The sequence below is a fragment of the Pygocentrus nattereri genome, chromosome 19, assembly GCF_015220715.1.
Source record: "Pygocentrus nattereri isolate fPygNat1 chromosome 19, fPygNat1.pri, whole genome shotgun sequence".
Taxonomy (NCBI): Eukaryota; Metazoa; Chordata; class Actinopteri; order Characiformes; family Serrasalmidae; genus Pygocentrus; species Pygocentrus nattereri.
The window spans coordinates 15,271,730-15,292,306 of record NC_051229.1 but is presented as its reverse complement, the minus strand read 5'-3'; the positions used below and the strand labels follow the sequence as shown (position 1 = coordinate 15,292,306).

General features: G+C 40.0%; 1 protein-coding gene across 4 annotated transcripts in view; it reads left to right on the top strand.

Annotated features, from left to right (window-relative positions):
- Positions 1-1,209: 1,209 nt before the first annotated feature.
- The window catches only part of onecut3b (one cut homeobox 3b), a 32,966-nt gene continuing 13,598 nt past the window's right edge, over positions 1,210-20,577 (top strand). The window contains exons 1-2 of one of the 4 annotated variants that reach the window (XM_037531186.1): positions 1,210-1,657; positions 1,736-2,383. In XM_037531186.1, the coding sequence (XP_037387083.1) occupies positions 1,210-1,657; positions 1,736-2,383 (1,096 nt within the window). Of the gene's footprint in view, positions 1,671-1,735; positions 2,384-20,577 lie in introns of all 4 variants that reach the window. The other 3 variants (XM_037531184.1, XM_017697048.2, XM_037531185.1) reach the window with 3 other exon arrangements.

Sequence of the window (20,577 nt, the reverse complement as noted above, 5' to 3'; positions counted from 1 at the left end):
TTTAAACGTGTTTATAGGCCCGTTTTTCTATTACAGCTGCCTTCGTTCAGCAGGTGTGTGTTCAGATACTCCGTTATGAAATATAATGACTGTGATGCCAGCCTAATAAAGGGTGAATATGACATTGTAATTTTAAATGATACATAGAATCTGTATACATACATACATACATACATACACACACATATATATATATATATATATATATATATATATATATATATATATATATATATATATATATATATCATATGCACACATATACATGAAACTGTAAACATTTACACACACATACACACACCACACACACACACACACACATATATATATTTAAATATGTGTGTGTGTGTGTGCGTGTGTATGTAAATGTTTAGTTTCATGTATACGTGTACATATGATAGTTAGATGCATATATATATATATATATATATATAAGTAGAGAAGTATAGAAATAAAACACTAGTTACAGAATCAGTGTTAATATTCAGTGTTTTATGCAAACCCAAGATGTTCATCCAAAGATAACTATAAACTAGTCATTAATTAATGTAACTTTCTAAAAGTAATGGAAATAGTACAAATCACCCATATTTGTGTGTATATGCATATATGTGTATATGATATTCATGTGAGTATAATATGCTCCCATTGTGTGTGGCCATTATTGAGAGGGGTGGGGTGCGGTCGCGCACCTTGATATTTCACTTATGGGCGCGACAAGAAGCTTCACGCTTCAGCACCGCGGACAGCGCGCGCTTTTTTTCTTATCTCCACAACGGCAGCGGACGCGCACGCGCGCTCCCTCTCGCTCGGACATGGAAGCGGCGGCGCTCGCGTCTCTCGGCAGAAGCGCTAGTGCTGTTGTTGTTGCTGCTGCTGCTGCTGCTGCGCAGCGAATGAGAAGCACGCGCTCACTGTCCGGCACCGGCGAGTGAGCGGCGAGCGCGAGCGTTTTCTTTTTCTTTTTCCCTTTCCTTTTCTTTTTTCTGTTATTGTTGTTGTTTTTACGCATCATGTTGGACTGATCGATGGATTGCCGCTGAGCAGAAAAAGAAGAAGAAAAAAGAAAACAAAGGCAGCTGCTTTGGTTTGAGAGCTCGCGCTGTGGCGAGAGAGAGAGGGGAGCGTGAGTAGAAGAGGGAGAGGGAGACAGAAGGAAAGAGAGAGAGAAAGGGGGGGAGGCGGAAAGGCAGCATCTCTTTCCTCGCCATGGAGCTCACCATGGAGAACCTCAGCAACATGCACGGCGTCTCGCACGCGCAGGCAGCGGGCGAGCTAATGAACGCGGCGCACGCGCGCCCCTCGCCCGGGCCGCCGCCGCCCCACCGCAGCCTCGTGTCGCACGGGCGCTCGGCCATGGTCTCGAGCATGGCGTCCATCCTGGAGGGCGCCGGCGAGTACCGGAACGACGCCGCCGCGCTCACCGGCCACTTGCACGCGGCCGCCATGAGCATGTGTGAGCCGGGCATGGGCCTCTCCAGCACGTACACGACGCTCGCGCCCTTGCAGCACCTGCCGCCCATCTCCACCGTGTCGGACAAGTTCCACCCGCACCACCCGCACCACCCGCACGCGCACCACGCGCATCCACACCACGCACACCAGCGCCTCGCCGCGGGCAACGTCAGCGGCAGCTTCACGCTCATGCGCGACGAGCGCGGCGTCCCCGGCGGACCCGGCGGCGGCCCTGGCGGAGGCGGCGGCCCCGGTGGTCCTGGCGGCGGCGGAGCATCAGCGGGCGGCTTGGTCAGCAACCTGTACGGCCACCACTATGCCAAGGATGTGACGGCCATGGGCGCGCCGCTTTCGCCGCTGTCAAACGGGCTGGGCGCGCTGCACGGCTCGCAGAACGCGCTGTCCGCCGCCTACGGCCCCACGAGCGCCACCGGTTTCGAGCCTCACGCGGCCATGCTGTCGCGCAGCGAGGAGCACCTCGCGCGCAGCCTGGGCGGCGGAGGCGGCGGCGGCGGCGCCAGCGTGGCGCACGCGCACGCCGTCCTCTCCAACCTTAACGGCATGCACCCGCACGGGCACCTGCACGCGCAGGCCGCCAGCGCCGCCATGTTGGCCGAGCGCGAGCGGCACGCGGTCGGCGGCGCGAACCAAAGCGGAGGCTGCGGAAGCGGAGGAGGAGGGAGTCAAGTGGAGGAGATCAACACAAAAGAGGTGGCGCAGCGGATCACGGCCGAACTGAAGCGCTACAGCATCCCGCAGGCCATCTTCGCGCAGCGGATCCTGTGCCGCTCGCAGGGGACCCTGTCTGACCTGCTGCGCAACCCCAAGCCCTGGAGTAAGCTCAAGTCCGGCAGAGAGACCTTCCGGAGGATGTGGAAGTGGCTGCAAGAACCCGAGTTCCAGAGGATGTCCGCGCTCAGGCTGGCCGGTGAGTTTCTGCCAAAGCTAAAGTCGCCTAACGGCTTTTGAGGAGTGCTAGATTCAGGTATTCGGGGCCATCAGGTAGTAAAGGAGATCTGGCTGACCACATAGAAAACATAAAGCAAACGTGTTAAAGAAGGAGACACATATCTTAATGTGTTGTAAATCTTTGTATATCAGCACTAATTTGTGTTTCTGGCAGTGTATTTGCTCAAGAGTGTCTTTGAACTATTGACTGTTTGTACGAGCTGAATTATATATTTTAACAAAGTGATTTGCTAATACTGTAAACGTAAAATTAAATATTAAGTATACCCTGTAACATGCATGCACCTTAACAGTTATTCATTCCAGTTTCAGTTGATGCTGGCTAGAACAAACAAAAGAGAACATTGTAAATATGCACATTACATTCTGGAAGTATTTTTAGTGGGAAAGTGTAATAATGGAAATGGCTTTGTCATTCAGGGCCTATGTATTCCATAATAGCTATTACACTTTCTTGTAATACCTAACACACAACACTGTGTCCACTCATCTAACAGACCTAAAACACTGTCCATCAAAAATTGATGCCCACATCACCTTTCTATTTAAACCATTCATACAAAACATTTTATCACATCTTATGTACCATTATAAATGAATGATTGTTATTGTGGATCAGTAGCACATAGTTCTACTATGGAGAACAAAATGGAGATCCATATTATAAAACTATGCATACAGGCTTGCAATATGTGTGTCCTGTAAAACCGAACGCACTGTCTCATGATCTGATGTCCCATAATACCTGAATCCTCCCTACAATTATTTCATGACCGCAGAGTAGGTGTTAACTGAAGTCATGGGCTCCTATCACACAGCCATTACTGCATATCTGTTCACCACATCACACTAATCTTATTGTCACACTCTGTCCAGAGAAGGCTTGTAGAGGACAGCAGGGCTTTATGTTCACAGTGGCATTCTCAAAAGAGGCGGAAAGTACAGAGAAGCTGGAAACCACACAGAGATTAGTCTTAATGAATAAAAAAGGCTTAAATGATGGGATTAAGTGATGCGGTGACTTGTTCATTAAAATCTTTTGAAATAATTTATCTGTATGTTAAAGAATGCACTGTTGGTTCATGGCTTGAATGTACAGTTCTGGGAAAGACATTTGTGGGCATCAAGGGAGGATTTTTAAACAAGTAAATGGTTCATTTTAATTTACAGAATGGTTCACTGTAAGGTTCTTAAGGGAAATCAAAGTGGTTCTGCTGTTGCATCTCTTCAAAGAACCACTTTTGACAGCTGGGGGGTTTATATGAAATGCTTGTGCATTGCAGTTTGAACTGGTGTTTACTAAAGGAGCAAAAGGGAGCACTGTAAATAGACTTGTTTACAAAAGTCACTTTTTTAAGGAAACTGAATTAAAGAATAGCTTGGTTACACCATTCAATGTATATGAGGTGCATGTCCCATAATGCCTAACTCAGTATCCCATAATACCAAACACATTGTCCTATATATTATTTATCAGTTCTGTTTGAAATTCTGAGACATTAAAATAATGCTGTGAGCACTATGAACACTATGGATGCTCCAAAGGTTTTAAATATCCCCAAACTATAGTTACTCAGCTGATTTCTTAAAGCATTGGTGTCCTGTTCAGTGCTGTGTCATTCTAAATAGGTAAAAAAAGTAAAAAAGGGGCATTGGTCAACTGGGGTGGGGGGAGAGGTGGGTGTGCTTTCTGTGAAATTCTTGTGCATTTCAGTTTGAGCTGGTGTTTACTTACAAGGCAGTAAATAAGCTTGTTTAGTTACAGAAGTCACTTTTATAAGGAAATGGACTTAATGAATAGCCTGATTATACCATTCAGGGTCTGTGAGGTGCATATCCCATAATGCAACACAGTATCCTATATATTCCTTTTCAGTTCTGTTTGAATTCTCATTAAAATAATAGTGTGAACACTACAAACATTGTGAACACTATGAATGCTCCGGCCACTTAAAAAAATGATCAGATTTCGTGATACAGTTTAAATGAAATCATAAAAAAACAGTAATGTAGTGATATAGTAATCATACAGTCTCAAATATGCCTCAAACGCGGGTCCATAATGAGCTCCCTCTATGTTAATGAAGGAGTTCCGCATGGTTAAGGTCTGGGCCCTTCAGATTTCTACCCAGAAAAACAGGGTCTGAATGAGAGCTAAACCGGACGGCCATCAAACACTTAAGGAACGATTTCCTGTCAGCGCTTTGATGAGTGTCCGGCTTGCACTCTCCCACAGCAGATGGGGGGATCTCCGACGGGCTTTTCCCTGCAAAAAAGGTCAGATTCGTGTGTTTTGGGCCCATGTGCGCCCCCCGCGCCCCCCACCCGAGTCTCTCTCTCCAGCGACCTGCAGCTGATCGATAGCGCAGTTCCCCGCGTCCCTTTTAAATGGAGCGCACGGATCGATACTCGATTGGGAAGCGCGGAGGCAGATAAGCGCGCGCCTGCGCCTGCTTTTAATTGAGCTCGCTTTGTTTTTTAACGCGCTCTGATTAGACCACAACCGCCTCACTTCCGTCCAGGTATGACGAACAGGATATGTGCAGGGGCCGCATGGCGCCCTCGGATTGGTCTTTCCATTGACTACTGGTTGGTTTGGAATGAAAAACACAAAATATCCATCGTAAAATGGATTTATTTGACTGCCAATTTAGTGCCACATCCAGTGCTGTGTCACTGTAAACACTGTAGTGTTAATTGTGCTTGTTTTTTTTAAATAAGCTAAAAAAGGGCATTGGTCAGCAGAGGTCAATATAATGTCTCTGCAAAGGTTTATTTTTCCCTTACGTATTTTGTTAGATGTAAATCTAAACACTTATGCTCATAATAGCAAAGGCTTGCAAATGATTCTTGTTTTTGATGTAGTGTAAAATCCTTCAATAGTACCTTTAATAGAGTGTTTACATTAGTACAAAGCGGTTCGTCTATGGCATCTCTTTTTACACGTGTAATTTAAAGAATGCAAATTTGTTTTCCCAATATGGTAAATATTTATGCATTTGAGTATCTCATCATGAATTCTGAGCAATTAAAAGCATAGAAATAGTGAAAGACAAATATAACAATTTAAGCCATAGTGCTGCTCAGTGTTCAACCAGAAGCTTCACTGAATCTTAAACTGTTGGTCAGGTTTAAAAATCATGTGTTTGAATTAGAACACACTGACTTAAAGGGATACACTGGAGATGTCCTTTCAAAGTCCAAGGACCCCATTGAAAATCCATACATACAGTGAGCTTAATAGGAGGTCGAATGTTAAACCTTCACTTAAACTATAGTTACATTCATCTGAGGCTTCAGTATGAAATAAAAAAAAACATTGTCATGATCTCCATTGTAGTCGATGCTGAGGTGAGTTTACATAAAATATTTCCTTTAATACAGTTCAGGTTATCATATCAAATTTATTATGATCCCAATCAATGCCACATTGAAGTTTCTTTCTTTTTGCTTTTGGGAGACAGTATGGATTCTTCATTGCTTGGACCCCTGAGACAGAGAGGCAGCGGCCTCGTGGTTAGGGAGGGCAGCATTAGTGACCTGCAAGTGGACAGACGTCCAATCTGTGCACATTTGAATGCCTAATGGATAGCTCGGCAGCCGTGATTAATTGCTTCTCAGCACAGTCAAGACACTCTCTCTCTCTCTCTCTCTCTCTCTCTCTCTCTCTCTCTCTCTTTATGTCTCTCGCTCTCTCTCTCTCTGTCTCTCGCTCTCTCTCTCTTTCTCCCCTCCTCTCTCATCTCTAGTGATTATATTGTTTTCAAATGACAGAAATATTAAAATATAGAAGAACTAGCAAAAGTTAATGTAGGAGTAGAGGAATAAGATACTATACTCTTGAAAATAGCATTTTCTCAATGGTTCTTGGTTTGCATTTACAATTCTTTGAAAAACCTTTAATCGTTTTTCCATATGTGGAAAACCATTGACAGTTTTTCATTGAAACGTACTAGTTAAGAATTGTACGGACCGACAATCGTCCACTATGACTCATATAGTTACATTTATCTTTCATTATTTCTATTTTTTAAACTGCTCAGATTTCAACATACTCAAATGCAAAATTCCATTATATCCCTTATTGGGAAAACAATTGGAGGTTTTTTCATAGAATTGTATTCTCACACACCTTATTTCCTACATCTATTTCCTACAAGAACCATCCGTTGTTTTCTGAATATGGGTCTCTCTCTCTTGATCTCTCTTAGTGAGTTAAACGGTAAATTCTGACCAATTAAGAACATAGAAACATTGTGAAAGACAGTTGTGCAATAATGTTACTTTGCCTTTGCACTGCATCTTGAAAAGTTCTTCATGTGAAAAATGCTGTGTTTGGGTTTGTCATAACACGTCCTGATTGGCTACCGCAGAGAAGACACCGTAATTATTTTTATGAGTGTAGTCTTGGTTTCAACTGTGCTGATTCATAGAATGAGGCCTGGTCTGATGCAGCTTCCCTATGTAACTAAAAGAAGCAGATCTTAAAGGTAGATTCCAACAATTTTGTTAAGATGTAGATATAGTCATTAAGCATGGTTTGACATGAAATGGTGCACTGTAGAGAAAATTACTGAAACAATTACTCAGACTTTATTTAAAATGTTGATTATAGGAACCATGGGTTGCAATGCGTACATTGCAAATATAGTCAAGTTATTTGCTATTCAAAATGACCCATGTGATCTTTCCTTTTTCAGTTTTTGATCTAATTTTAAAATGCCTGTTGTCCTTTATATTGTGTGCAAATTTCAGGATGGATGGATCTAAAGAAATGCCCCAAAATGATTTGGAAAAAAGTCTGGTTTCATTGACTTACATTGAAAGTAAGATTCTGAACCACATCCATGTAGTGCATCTTGTTTCCTTCAGTGCTTGAGACACGGGTTCTAAGCTTATGATTTGAGCGGCTCCTTTTGCTTGACTCCGTGCTACCCAGGCCACATGTCCAATGGGCTGAAGTGTGACAGTGTGAAATAGTAAAAGCCTGTTTGCTAAGACCCCATGCAGAATCTCAGTGGGTTTCTTATGGTGTTGTTTTCACTCTATTCCCTCAAGATGAAGGGGATGACAACGATCAGCCATTTAGACGAGAACAGAAGTGAATAACTGGTAATCCTGTCGCTAGGTGACCTGTGTTTGGCACAGGGCTTAGTACATCGGTTTAGACTGGTTTTACATACTGTAAGGTCAGATCTCAAGCAGTTATTTATAATTATCTAAGTTGATTTGGAAGAGAGAACTGTAATGATTTCTCTAGTGAGACTAAGCAAAGTATTGTGGAGTACATTTGCTGCTTATACTGTGTTCAGGTGACCTGCAGAGGAGGTAAAGCGTGTTTGATAGCAACTCTGTTCATGAATAAGATTTAATCTGTATAGCTGCATATAATTACAATCATGTAAGTGAAAAAACAGTGAAAACCTTATTTTATAAAATTGTCTCCTTATATCAACATTATCAAGTAGGAAGTCTTCTAGGCTTTTACAGAAGGCATAATGATCCCTATGAAATACAAAGAAGACATCTGTAATTTGTAGTTCTTTTTAATTATTTAATGTATTTGTCATGCTTTTTGTACTTCAGCTCTGCAAGCATTGTATTGTAGTAATATTCTTTGGGTAGAAACAGTGAGTTCAATTCTTAAAATCCCAAACAGAACACTGTTCAATCAGGATTTTTTCTCTGTAGTATATTGATAGGTATAGACAAGCAAGCTCTGTTGTTTAGGACTTCAGGAGCTGGAATGAAGGCTTAAGTCATCAGATTAATCGCTAACATATTCAACATATGTTGTGATTTGCATGTTTGTGGGCAAAAAGATCACACTAGGCCTTCTAGACATCCTAGATAGATGACTCACTGTGAATAGTTATACTAATAAATTTCGATCAGAAGTTAGAAATGGAAAAACAGCAGCAGCTCTATGCTAAGGCTCCTTATTGTCATTGTAAAACTGCTACACACAAGGTAAAATATAGGTCAATATGTCTGTTATAAGCTTCAGATAAAACATGAAATGTCTTTTACAAGTTTCAAATGTTTGTGTTCAAACTAGAATGGCCAACAAATGTTAATGTATATTGCTGTTAGTCTAGCACTAACATACTACTAGAAATCCCATAGATGCCATAGCAGATATTACATTTTCTTTCCTAATTTTTGACCAGGTTTTGGCATTTGTGCTGTGAATTGGCTGTAAATAACAAGCTTACAAATATGACTATGAATGCTCGGTACCAGTTAGCATAATTTTTTGCATTAGCCTAATTAATGGCTTCAAGCATTCTTCATTATTAGCAATGTTTTTTTGTTTTGAAAGGTATGTTCATTTAAAGGGAGCCCATGTGAGCAGCAGGAAATCTGGATGGGCGGGCTAAAGAATTCTTTTGTGAAGCCCAGAGCTTCTGCAGAAGAGGCAGCAGCTCAGAGAGGCTTAACTGAGATATTGCAAGTGCTCTCCAGATAACAGCAAGACGGGCAAAACAAGTAGGGTTATAAGAGCGAACCAAACGTAGACCAAAGTCAAGTGGCTTGTAGCATTTAATTGAGAAAGCCTCAACACAAGCTCTTTATGTCTTACAGCTGTTTCACTGTTGATCAGAGCTGCTTGTAATCCTTATATCTTAATGGACAGTGTAGGAACCCTGTGATTTGAAACAATCAGACTAAGAGTCACTTATACCAAGAAAGGCCAAAACATAAGTATTCTTAAAATAGATACATATAATAATCCTGCTCAATATTATACATGACAATTTAACCCCTTAAAGGAACACTTAACTTAATCTTCACCTACTTCATCTGTAGCATGCGATCAATTGTCACAGATGCCCTTCAGTGAGTACTGGAGTAGCTGCCTATTGGTGTCTACTACAAGAAAGGTTCTGTTCTTTTTCCTATGTATATGGAAACACATCAAAAAATATTGTCCAGCTATATGATACAGATGTGGCAGATTAGGTGGAAAGATTGTGGTGTGTTCCTTTAAATTCTAAGGACCTGTCAGTGGGTTCAGACTTCTATTCCTCACTTTCATAACTATATTTTACATGTTAGTTTCACAGTTCCTGAATAATTCATGCTGGATAATAAGCCTAATGATTAATGCCTGAATAATATGCCTTCAGTTCGATCAGTTAAACAAATGATTAGGATTTGAAAGTCTTGAATTACATGAACAGCACAGAGAGTCTTGCACATAATGAAGGAAAGCAGTGACCTTTATCTCAGTTGGCCATGTGCATGTGGTGTAGATCTTATGCGGCTTGTGCATAAATTTCCATGTTGTGATTTAACATGCAACATTTCTGGATTAAATTTGCGGATTTGCCATTTTTCTGCAAATAACAAGTGGTAAGATAATGGCTTTAGTGAAGCAAGCACATCAAATTGCTCATCTCAGGGAAAATCTCATAATTAAATGTAAGTTGAACGCGAAAGTGAGAGTCAGCAGTGAGAGAGAATCGCTGGCTGCTTCTGCATTGCCACACAGCGCCATTACTACTGCTTCTGCTGCTTCTGCGGCTTTGTCATTCTCATATGTTTGCCTGGCTTTGCACGTATGAGAGATCAATAACATAGCCTCCCATCCCCCCTTCTCTTTTCTTTTCTTCTCTCTCTTTCTCGCTCGCTCCCTCCCTCTCTCTTTTTCTCACTCCGCAGCACATCACAAAAAGATGACCCACCATCCATTATGACTGCCACAGTTGTACTGAATAAAATTTGTTGGTGCAGTAGATTCACCTAAAAAGAAAAATAAAATTGCAACCCCTCTGGTATTGCGATGGTCACTGGAGGCACAGACGCTGGTGCAAAATGGCTGACATCGTTAGAGAGACAGATATCTAGCTAACGACCAAATGAAAGCTCCAGTGAACAATAGTAGTTGGCAGTTCTGAGATAAAGTTTGCTGATCGTGTGCTCAGCCTAGACGTCTAGGCTGCAGTGTGTGTGAGAGGCATTAATGCGTATGTGCAAATGCGTTGGTGTTTGAGTTGAAGGGTGTGAGGTGCGCCAGACATGAGGATGTACAGTAGTGCAGATGTGCGAGACTCAATACAGCCTTTGACCACAGCAGTAGAGAGACCAGTGTCTAGCTTTTGTAGAGCTATTATACTGAGTGACCAATGTTGTCAGTTTCCAATTTCGCTCACATTTGACTCAGAACACTGAAATTCAATGTCCACTAATAATTTAAATCATGTGAAAACATTTACATAATGTATATAACATGAACAAGGCACATGTAAATGGACATAATGCCACAGCAGACAGTAAAATGGTTTATGGCTTAGATGCATGGATGCATCTAGAAAAAAACGCTTTAATTGATGTAGAACCTGTACATGGGTTAAGACTCACACATCTTATTTATGGCTCTATTCAGCCATTAAAACGTTCCTTAAGTAGCTAAAAGTGGTTCTTGCATGTTGTTGCTCCACAGCGCACTTTTAAGCACTTCTATCTTTACAAATGTACTTTATAAGATCAAACACGTATATCTGAAACTGGCAGTCCTGCAGCAGAGGCACTCAGATGACAAGACTAAACTGGGAATTCCACTAATTTTTCAAAAATTCTGAGTGGTTTAATATATAATGCTCCATTGTAGAGAATCATACAGAGTAGGATGTTTTCACACCAGATGGTCTGATAGGAACCAGACATCTGAAAGTCTCTAAAAGCTACTTCACAGAAAGTTTTCACACAGAACTGTTTCAAATATGTGGCCTGATGTTTGAGACTGAGGCTGAATCTTAAATGGCTCCCTGCTCCCAATACAGGACGCTGTAAAAGGCATGAAAATATGGCTTCTAGAACTCAGTAGTGCACAAAATGTTAGATAGAAAGTTGCACAGCTGAATATAAATGGCTTTCTGTTAGACATATAATAGCTATTTGTGTGTAGAAGCCTTATTTCATGACCTGCATAGTGCATTACAGAGGAAGTAAGGAGTCATTTGAGATTCAGACGTTATTTTACAATAGTTTGGCCTAAAATGTATTTCAAAAAGTACATTTACAGTAGGGAGGTACATGCAGGGGTTGTAAGGCAATGTAGTTCCCACAGAGAACTTGTTTTATTGGGTTTGCTGCTTTTCTACCACTATTTACATTATACAAATACAGGTATGGGAATATGTAATATCCGACTGAACGAATAGGGTGAATATTGGAATAATATCCATGTAATCACCTATATATGATCACGTTCTCAATCGGAAAATATAGGTATGCTCTGTGTGTGCGTTTGCGTCATAATGGAAGTTTTTAATGTTCAACGTGATGGGAGCTGGAAACTGCTCTGCAGAGGACACAAGGTTTTTGTTCTTTACACTTTAAAAGACTTAAAAATAGCAGGATGGATAGCCATAAAGCAATATGAGTATCGGAGCAAATTCATTTAAAACACCAGCTGGAAACTTCAGTAACACACGACTGCTCGTCTCATGTGATGCTCATTGTCATGGTAAGGTCTACACTACGCAGTACTCTGTGTATGTGTGTGATTTTGGATGAGAATACTTGTAGTTTGCATGTAAACAGAGATTTTCTTCACATTGTTGAGTAAACAGATTGTGGTGTTGCTGAGAGGAAGAGTCAGGGGAAGCCATGTTCTGCTCAGAAAATAAAAATGTATTCAGAACAAGCAGAATAAGGCATACCCAGAATAACTGAAAATTAGGGCAGGTCACTCCTTGCCCTGTACTTTCTTCCAATAGTACACAACTAAAAATGATTGTCCTTCAAGGCATCTATATAGAACCATGAACATTCAATGAACACTTTCTGTGATTAAAGGGTTCTTTGCATCAAGAAAGGTTCTTCAGATTGATGGAGATGTAGATGGTTCTTATATAGCATCAAAAAGGACTCTGCTATTGTTACGATGTCAGGCTTGTTACAACAGAAGAACCATTTTTGGCATACTATACTATAACCTTTTTCAAAAAGATTCTGTATAAAACTATCTACAGGACATGGTCAAACAATCTGAAGAACCTTTCACGATGCAAAGAACCCTTTAATCATGCAAGAGATTCTTTGTGTTCTATATAGAACCATTTTCTACTTTTTTTATTAAAAAACCCTTGAAGAACCATCAAGAACCCAACCCAATTTAACTAAACCAATATGCTCCAACAGAACACCACACATAAAATATACACAAATGCACCCCAAACAAACGCAATATAAACAACAATTACTGTCACTTAATAAGGGGGTTGGGCCTCCCATGAGTCTCTTCTTATTGCCCTTATTGCATGCCTGCTTGTGAGCTCTATTGGGAGCTCAGCCAGTGGCAAACGCCGCTGTACAAACACCTCAGTCTTAATCTATAGTCAGAAGGAATTCAATCAGATTGGGGAAAATCTTTACATGTAAACAGTGGTTCCTGGTTCCTGCCACCACCACTGTAAGTCAAGTTTCTTAGTGCCTTTAGTCAGGGAACATAATCCATTGAAGTGATATTTTCTAAGTTGTATTGACGCCACACACCCGTCTCGTCTCCAGGCTTTTTATTTTATTGCTCTGTTCTAAAACATTAGGTTATGAAAAGGTTCAAATATGTACTTTTCCACTGGACAAACTTATTTGAGGTTCACAACTGGATGTTAAAACCGCTGCTGTACCTTTGAGGGAACACTGTTGTACCTTTGAGGGAACATTTACACAGAGCCTTTATTTCTAACAGTGCTCAGTGAACCATTTCAAGCCATACTGAATGTCTTTGTTTGGATTTCAGTGATTAATAAAAAAATAAAAATAAAACAAATGGATTTCCCCGTAAACATAGAACCCATATTCTGTGGTCTCTTAATAAGCTCAGGATCAGTGCTGAGCCAGTTGAGACCCAGATTCCAGCCTTGGGCTTTAGGGTAAGTGCAGGCTGAGCTATGCACTGGTGATGGTTTAAACCCTCATCACCTCGCAGGTGCAAATAGAAACAGACAGCTTTAAACAGTCTAACTCATAGGTGAATTGCTGTATTTGTTGAAAATTCATCAAAAGTAGAAAAAGCGTCTCTGATGACCCACTTTTAAAATAGCTTCAAGTGAAGAACCAGAGTAAGACGTAGGACTACTGTACATTCAGACCACCACACACGTACAGGGGCTTTTCAAAAATTCAAAAGAATACCAAAGACGGTTTGGTTTCTGCTCTCATCTCATCCAAACTGTGGAAACGAATGTAAATACGCTTTAAAGCACAGAAAAAAGTCTGAAAAAAGCCGCCAAATCGTACACGAAGAAAATGTGTGTTATGCGAGATAAAAGCAGACGGCGGCGAGCTGCGATTGATTGAGGGTGGGAGAGATTTGACTTTGTGAAAAGCAGCGGATTGAGGCGAGCTGCTGAAATGATCGATTCTGCCGTTAATAATTGATAAGCGCAAGGGGGGAAGGCGGAGAGAGGAGGGGAGGGAGGGTGGTGGGGGGGGGGCTTGGGTTTGTGGCTGTTGTAACCGAGTCAGCTTCTCGGTAAGCAAAGCAAAAACGTGCGGCGAATGTTTAGAGACCACATTAAAACGAATAGCTCAGCCAAACAGGCTAACGTGGCGTATGAATGGAAACTAATTGCGAGCAATCGGCATGACGTCACTGGCGTAATGTTACTTGGTGACGATTCCCTTCAGAAATGTCAGATACATCTTCTAATTACTGAATTCAGTTACTTCAAAGGGCAACTCCACCCAGTTCTCAAAATCTCCACATAATAGAATGATTAAGATGTATAATCTTAAAAAAGATGGTTCTTCAAGAGTTCTTTAGTTAACAAAGTGGTTCTATTTAGAACCATGAACACTTTGGCATGATTGCAGGGTTCTTTGCATGGTTAAATGGTTCTTCAGACCTGTAGAGAATGTGCTGTAGATGGTTCTACATAGCACCAAAAAAGGTTCTATTGTTACAATGTCAGACCTGTAACAATAGCAGAACCTATATAAAACCCTTTTCAAAAAGGTTCTATATAGAACCATATAAAACACATTCTTCATCAGTCTGAAGGACCATTTTATGATGCAAAGAACCCTTTAATCATGCAAAGGGTTATTTGAGTGTGCATGGTTCTATACAGAATCTTGAAGAACCATCTTTTTAAGTGTATATACAAAATGGTTCAGAATGGTTTGATGTGAAATGTTACTTTCTAGAGGAACAGAGTCAGGATGGTTGACAGTGGTAGTGATAGAGACACATAGTTGCATGAAATGATGTCTAAGGCATTGCTTTACAGTGGTCCTGAGATAAGATTTTGGCTAAGTGTCCGCTAGAGGGGAATAAATCCCCCCAGCATTGGACTGTGGAGCAGTGGAACTTTACTGAGATGGAGTACCAACCAATACAATGATGTTTCTGATCCTGAACTCATCATCCAACATCAGTACCTGACCTCACTAAAACGCTTGTGTTTGAACACAGTCAGATCCTCACAGCAATGTTCCACCACATAGTGTAAAGGTGTTCCAGAGCAGAGGCTGATTTTTACTTGTTACCACATAAATATTTTTAGGTAGAACAGACACAACATTTCTCACAGTGTACCATTCACGAATAGCCAGGTTTGTTTGGTTCTCTAACTTCAGCTGTAGCTATATAACCCCTTCATTAGGCTAACATTAGCCACAAAAAGTACACTTGTTATGATAATGTTAATGCTTACTTAAAAATGTCCCAATTTTTAGCTATAAATGTAAACAAATCAAATAAAGGGCTACAGCTAGGCTATTTAGAAAGACAGTGGAAACAAACATAGCACTCTAGCATTAGCTACGGTAATCCTATTAGTCTCACATCACAATTAGAAAAATATAGATTATAGTATAGAGTTTTCTCAAAATAAAACACTGAAGAGTAAATAGTAAAAACCTGTGACTGTGAGCTGCTGCTGGATGAGAAACTGTTTAACTGATTTGGTTCTGAATGGTGCAGTTATGATTTGAAAATGATCCTTTGGCTGGTTTATTGTTGTGGTACACTCACTAACCCAGATGCTGGGCTCCTCAAAACTACCTGAAAAGCTGCCCAGTGTCATGGGAATAACCCAACACAATGTCTCAACAGGGTCAATGAAGCATTTGGGTGGAAAAAACAACACAGCAGCAGCAACTGACAGTTTGTTGACAGGTTATAAAGAGGCACAAACAACATTCAGAATAAGATGTATAGGCCTGTTACTGCAGTAAACGGAGGACAAACTCCCTGATAATACTCTTAGACTTTGGATGAGCAGGTATCTGCAAACATTTGGACATATATTTCAGTTAGCAATTAGCATGATGTCATTGGCATAATGCTAGCCTAACAGGTGGCCATTCAGAATACAGCAACACTAGCATTTTGACTGAACTGGCCTTTAACTCGAACATTGCTTCGAAAAATGTACAATAGGAACCGAAGAAAGTTCTTTGCACATATAGTATAGCCTATATAAAAGTTCCACATTTAGCCCTTGAAAGTCTTGGAAATGTAAGTTTTTGTAATTGAATGATTTATGTACATTAATTTTAAAATGAATGATTTACTTTAGTAGATTGGGCAGTTGTCCTTTCAAGACCTTACCAGTCACTATCACTTTATCACTGAAGATAAAGAATGATCTTATTTTTCTTCTTTTTCTGATCTTTAGTAAATGTAGATGATTTTCATTTCCTGTTGAATATGTGCCTTGTGGAATTATCCAGAAGTTTCATACACTGTTTTTACTTTAACAGGTTTAATGCATGTAAATAAGCCACACTGTATTTTAACTCTACAGTTAATTTACAGAAATAGACTAATTAACATTAGTAGTTGATACTATTATTGTTATTATTATTATGGTAAAAGTCTCAGAAAATGTCAAAAGAACTAGCTTAACTAGTAAAACTGTTGAATTACATGAAAATGCTGTATTTCCAAGAAATTGACTGTAATTTTACAGAATTTTACCACTGCTGATAAACACCCTTTTTTACATTGTAGGTAACAGGGTTGAATGACTGTTATGGGACACAATTACAGTGTACATTTTTCAGAACCATTTTTCATCCATATGTGATTCACACCAAGATTTTTGGAGGTGTTTAATAATTAGATTTCAAGGTAAAGTGTAGTTATAATGACTGTACTCTTTGAAAATTCTTAAGCTCTTTTACTTTTACCTTACACACTTATTTGTAAATGTAATATCAATGGGACATAAATGCCCCAATCATGAGATCACCCACAATAGCCTTTAGACTCCTGCCTTCAGAGGCAAATTCTTAGCCACAGCCATTGCTCTTTCTCATTTACATGCTCCACTGATTATCATTTTGTTATTGTCAGCAAAATACACTCCAATACAATCCAAGGTTGTGATCATTTGATATTTGAAGGTTGAAGAGAGGCGTGTGCATATGTGAGTGAGCTTTGTGTTCAGGCAAAACGCGCAGGGTCAGGGGGGTTATGCGTGTTTGTATATGTGCGTGTGCCGGCGCATGCCAAATGAACGTGAGTGTGTTGTGAGTGCGTTAAGTGTGTGAAGGTATGTCAGCTGGGTCCCACTTTATGTGCTTCAATGTACGTGTGAAAGCAAGTGAGACGGAGAGCGTGTGTCTGAATGTGTGTTACGATGCAAGTGTGAAAGTGCACGTGTGTGGGCGTGCGTGCGAGTGTGTGAGTGTGTATGTGATCAGGTTATAGAGTGTGCCTGTGCTATACATTGTTAAGGCTTATCTGACTTGCGCTGAATCTGTATTGATTTCCTTTCCCCTGCTCTCTCCCTCCATCTCTGGGGCTCCCACTAGCAGCAGCTAGCCAAGCAGACACACACACACACACACACACACACACACACACACACACACACACACACACACGCAGAACAGAACAGCCAACAGCAGCAGTCAGCCAAGCAGGGCCCACCGCTCACAATACTTTCCCACCAACAGAGCTGTTTCTGCAACACATACACACACCCCACAACACACACACACACACACACACACACACACACACACACACACACACACACACACACCACACATCTCACACACCCGCAAAAACAGACAATAGAACAGATTCCATTTGAAAGATGGCAAAAGGTTCACAGCCAAATACATAGGGGTAAATATAATAACTTGTAGGCCCAAATTAAGCAGTCGGGATTAATGAATACTCAAGAATAAATAACTGTCATATTAAAACTTTCATTATTGTTATTGTTCAGCTTTATTTATTTATTTTTTTCAAACGCTAGCTTCCTTTTACATTGTGTGAACAATTCTTGTTGAATTGTTATCATTGTTATATTTACCTCCAGTACTATGCCACCCTTTATTTGTTTAATTTTCAGTCAATTAGTGCCATTAGTGCCAAACAGCCATTAAGTGTAAGTTATTCAAAAAAAGAAAAAAGAAACCAGAAACCTCAATAACTATATAAAATCAATTTAATCAGTATTTAGTCTCCACCCTTTACCTCTTTTATACAGCTACCTTTCATTTCAGTATACCTTTCAGTTTACCCTCACTGAGAAAACAGACTTTTACTGTTAATTAACAGGTTTTGTCTGGCACATGTTTTTTCTTTTTCTTTTCTTTTTTTACATTGTAGGTAACAATGTTGAATGAATGTTGCTGGACACAGTTATAATGTACATTTTTCAATTTTTCAGTAACCATTAATGGATGACTTATGAAAAAAAGATATTTCAACCATATCTTAAATGGATTCACACCTTAATACAATAAGCTTTTACAGGCTTTTAATAATTAGATCTCAAGGTGAAGTGTACTTATAATGGACTATATTCATCAAGGGTTCTTTATTAAAAGGAAAGGGCTCTATACAGCATCAAAAGGATTCCTTTATTGTTAAGATATTGAATTTTCCAAAGGCATCTGTAGGAATGCTTTTCACAACTCCAAGGTTCAGTCTAAGAAGTTGCATTTTCTGCCCATGATCTTAAAATGTTTTAACACAGTGATCTTGAAGTCTGGACTCTGAGGTGGTCAGTTTATTGTTCTGAGAACACCATCAGCATCTTTGTGTGTTTAATGTCTCCTTTTCTAAGTAAGGGCTTCTTGACAGTTACACATTCTTTCAGACTCATAGTGTTGTCTTCTCACAGTGGATGAATGGACATAGATACCTGTGGATTTTTTCAGATCTGACTGTGCGAGCTCAAAGATGAAAGTTTTGTTTATCTGATGGTGGTCTATCAGGTCTTGAATGGTTATTTGGAGTCCCATTTTCTCTGTAGCTTTTAATCATTTTGAACTCCAATTTGGAAAATTGTGTTTTTCCCCCACTATTTACCCCTTCATTGTGCAAGTGGATTATCTTAGATGTAATCTCCTCTGAAAAATTTTCTAAAAACTTTTACTTAATGGCTGTTTTGACTGGAAATTAAATAAAGGGTAATTTTTTTCCTTTCTCCTGTAAAGTCCCTGTTTTGGAGACATACGCTCTTAAACAACAAATGTTCTTTGTGCTATACCATACACTGTTAGAAATAAAGGTCCTGTGCAGGTACATTTCTTGTTCATCAAGGTGCAAACAATGTAAATGTTCCCTTAAATGTACAACAGTGGTTATAAGGTCCAATTGTGAATCATAAGTAAGTTTTTCCAGGTGAAAAGTATGTATTTGTACCTTTTCATAACCAAATGTTTTAAAAAGAACAATAAAATAAAAGCCTGGAGAAGAGATGGGGTGTGTGGAGTCAATACAACTTAGAAAATATAATTTCAATGGATTATGGTACAGTTATTTTCCTTGACTAAAGGTACTGAAATGTTCCCCTGAGGGTACCACCACAGGGACAAGACAGCTACTGCCCCAGTGACAGTCTTGTCCATCTTTTTCTGTAGAGAACCACTTTGCTTTTGAGATTCCAGACAGAGATGCTTTATTACCTGGATTGTCCTTCATTGTCTGAGACCTCTGAATGCTTTGTGTAGTCTCTCTTTGTGTTAATGTACAACTAAAGAATAACGAACACATTAAACCCACGCCAAGCAATTTCAAAACAATGATGAATAGCTAAAAACAGGTGAAAATGGCTCAGGGCATGTTGCCTCACAAAGATTCTGAATGCAAGAGCCAAAGCCAATAGCATGAGAAAGAGAGAGAGAGACCCTGTAAAAATAGACCCTGTATTCTTTTGGCTCACAATAGGTTAGAATGCTTAGATTTGGACAATGAGGCAGTTAAGGATGTCATTTTCAAGAATGATCAGAAAAAACATAAATACAGTGTGAATAAAAACAGCTGCTCAAATCTCTTTTTTTAGTTTAAATAATTTTAAAAAGTTTAAAGATTGCACACTGAACACCACATAATGTAATGGTTATATGTAAGAATGTAGGAATAATAAAATAGTTTATGGGTAGGGCATGGATTTAGAGATAATGTGATGGACTGGCTATATATATATATATATATATATATATATATATATATATATATATAGTGGCTATATACAGTATAAAAACAATAAAAGAGAAAGGTTATCCACGTTAACCATGCATCTCAAGTCTATGAATGCCTAGTAACATCCCTAAACTGCAAGTTTATTATTCACTTTTTTTGTACAGTGTACAGTCTAGTTTGTACAGTCTAGACACTGCTTGTGGACGATCTTGTGAAGAAGATCTTGTAAAGTCCTCTAATACTGTAATGTGGGATTAATATAAGATCTGTTATAGATCTTTCACTCCTTGGCTTTGGGATCAATCAATCTGTCTATGAATGGCATTTAATTGAGCTGGTAGGGATAGATCTGGCTTGTCAGATGTTTGTCCACTGAGCGATTGATTTTGGAGACCAGTTAGGAAACGTAGTGGACACAGAGGAACTGGCCCTGACCTGAACTATAGGAATGCTCAGCTTCTATTACACCATTCTCCAAAGGCCAGGCTCACTCTGCATGTTCCCACACTTGCTCATATCCAATTACTTTGTGGCTGAGGCCACATTCCATAGCAACTGCTCATGTTAACAGGTGCTGCATTCATCACCATACATTGGTCACCTCAGTTTCTTCAGAGTGAAGTAAAGAAGGCGTTCATAGTGTTGAATGTACTGAAGTATTGCTGAACAGACTGTCCTGATTAGACTGATCAGTGAAATGAATGTGCAAATGTGTTCAGACAAGCTGGTGCTTTCATGTCAGCTAGTTA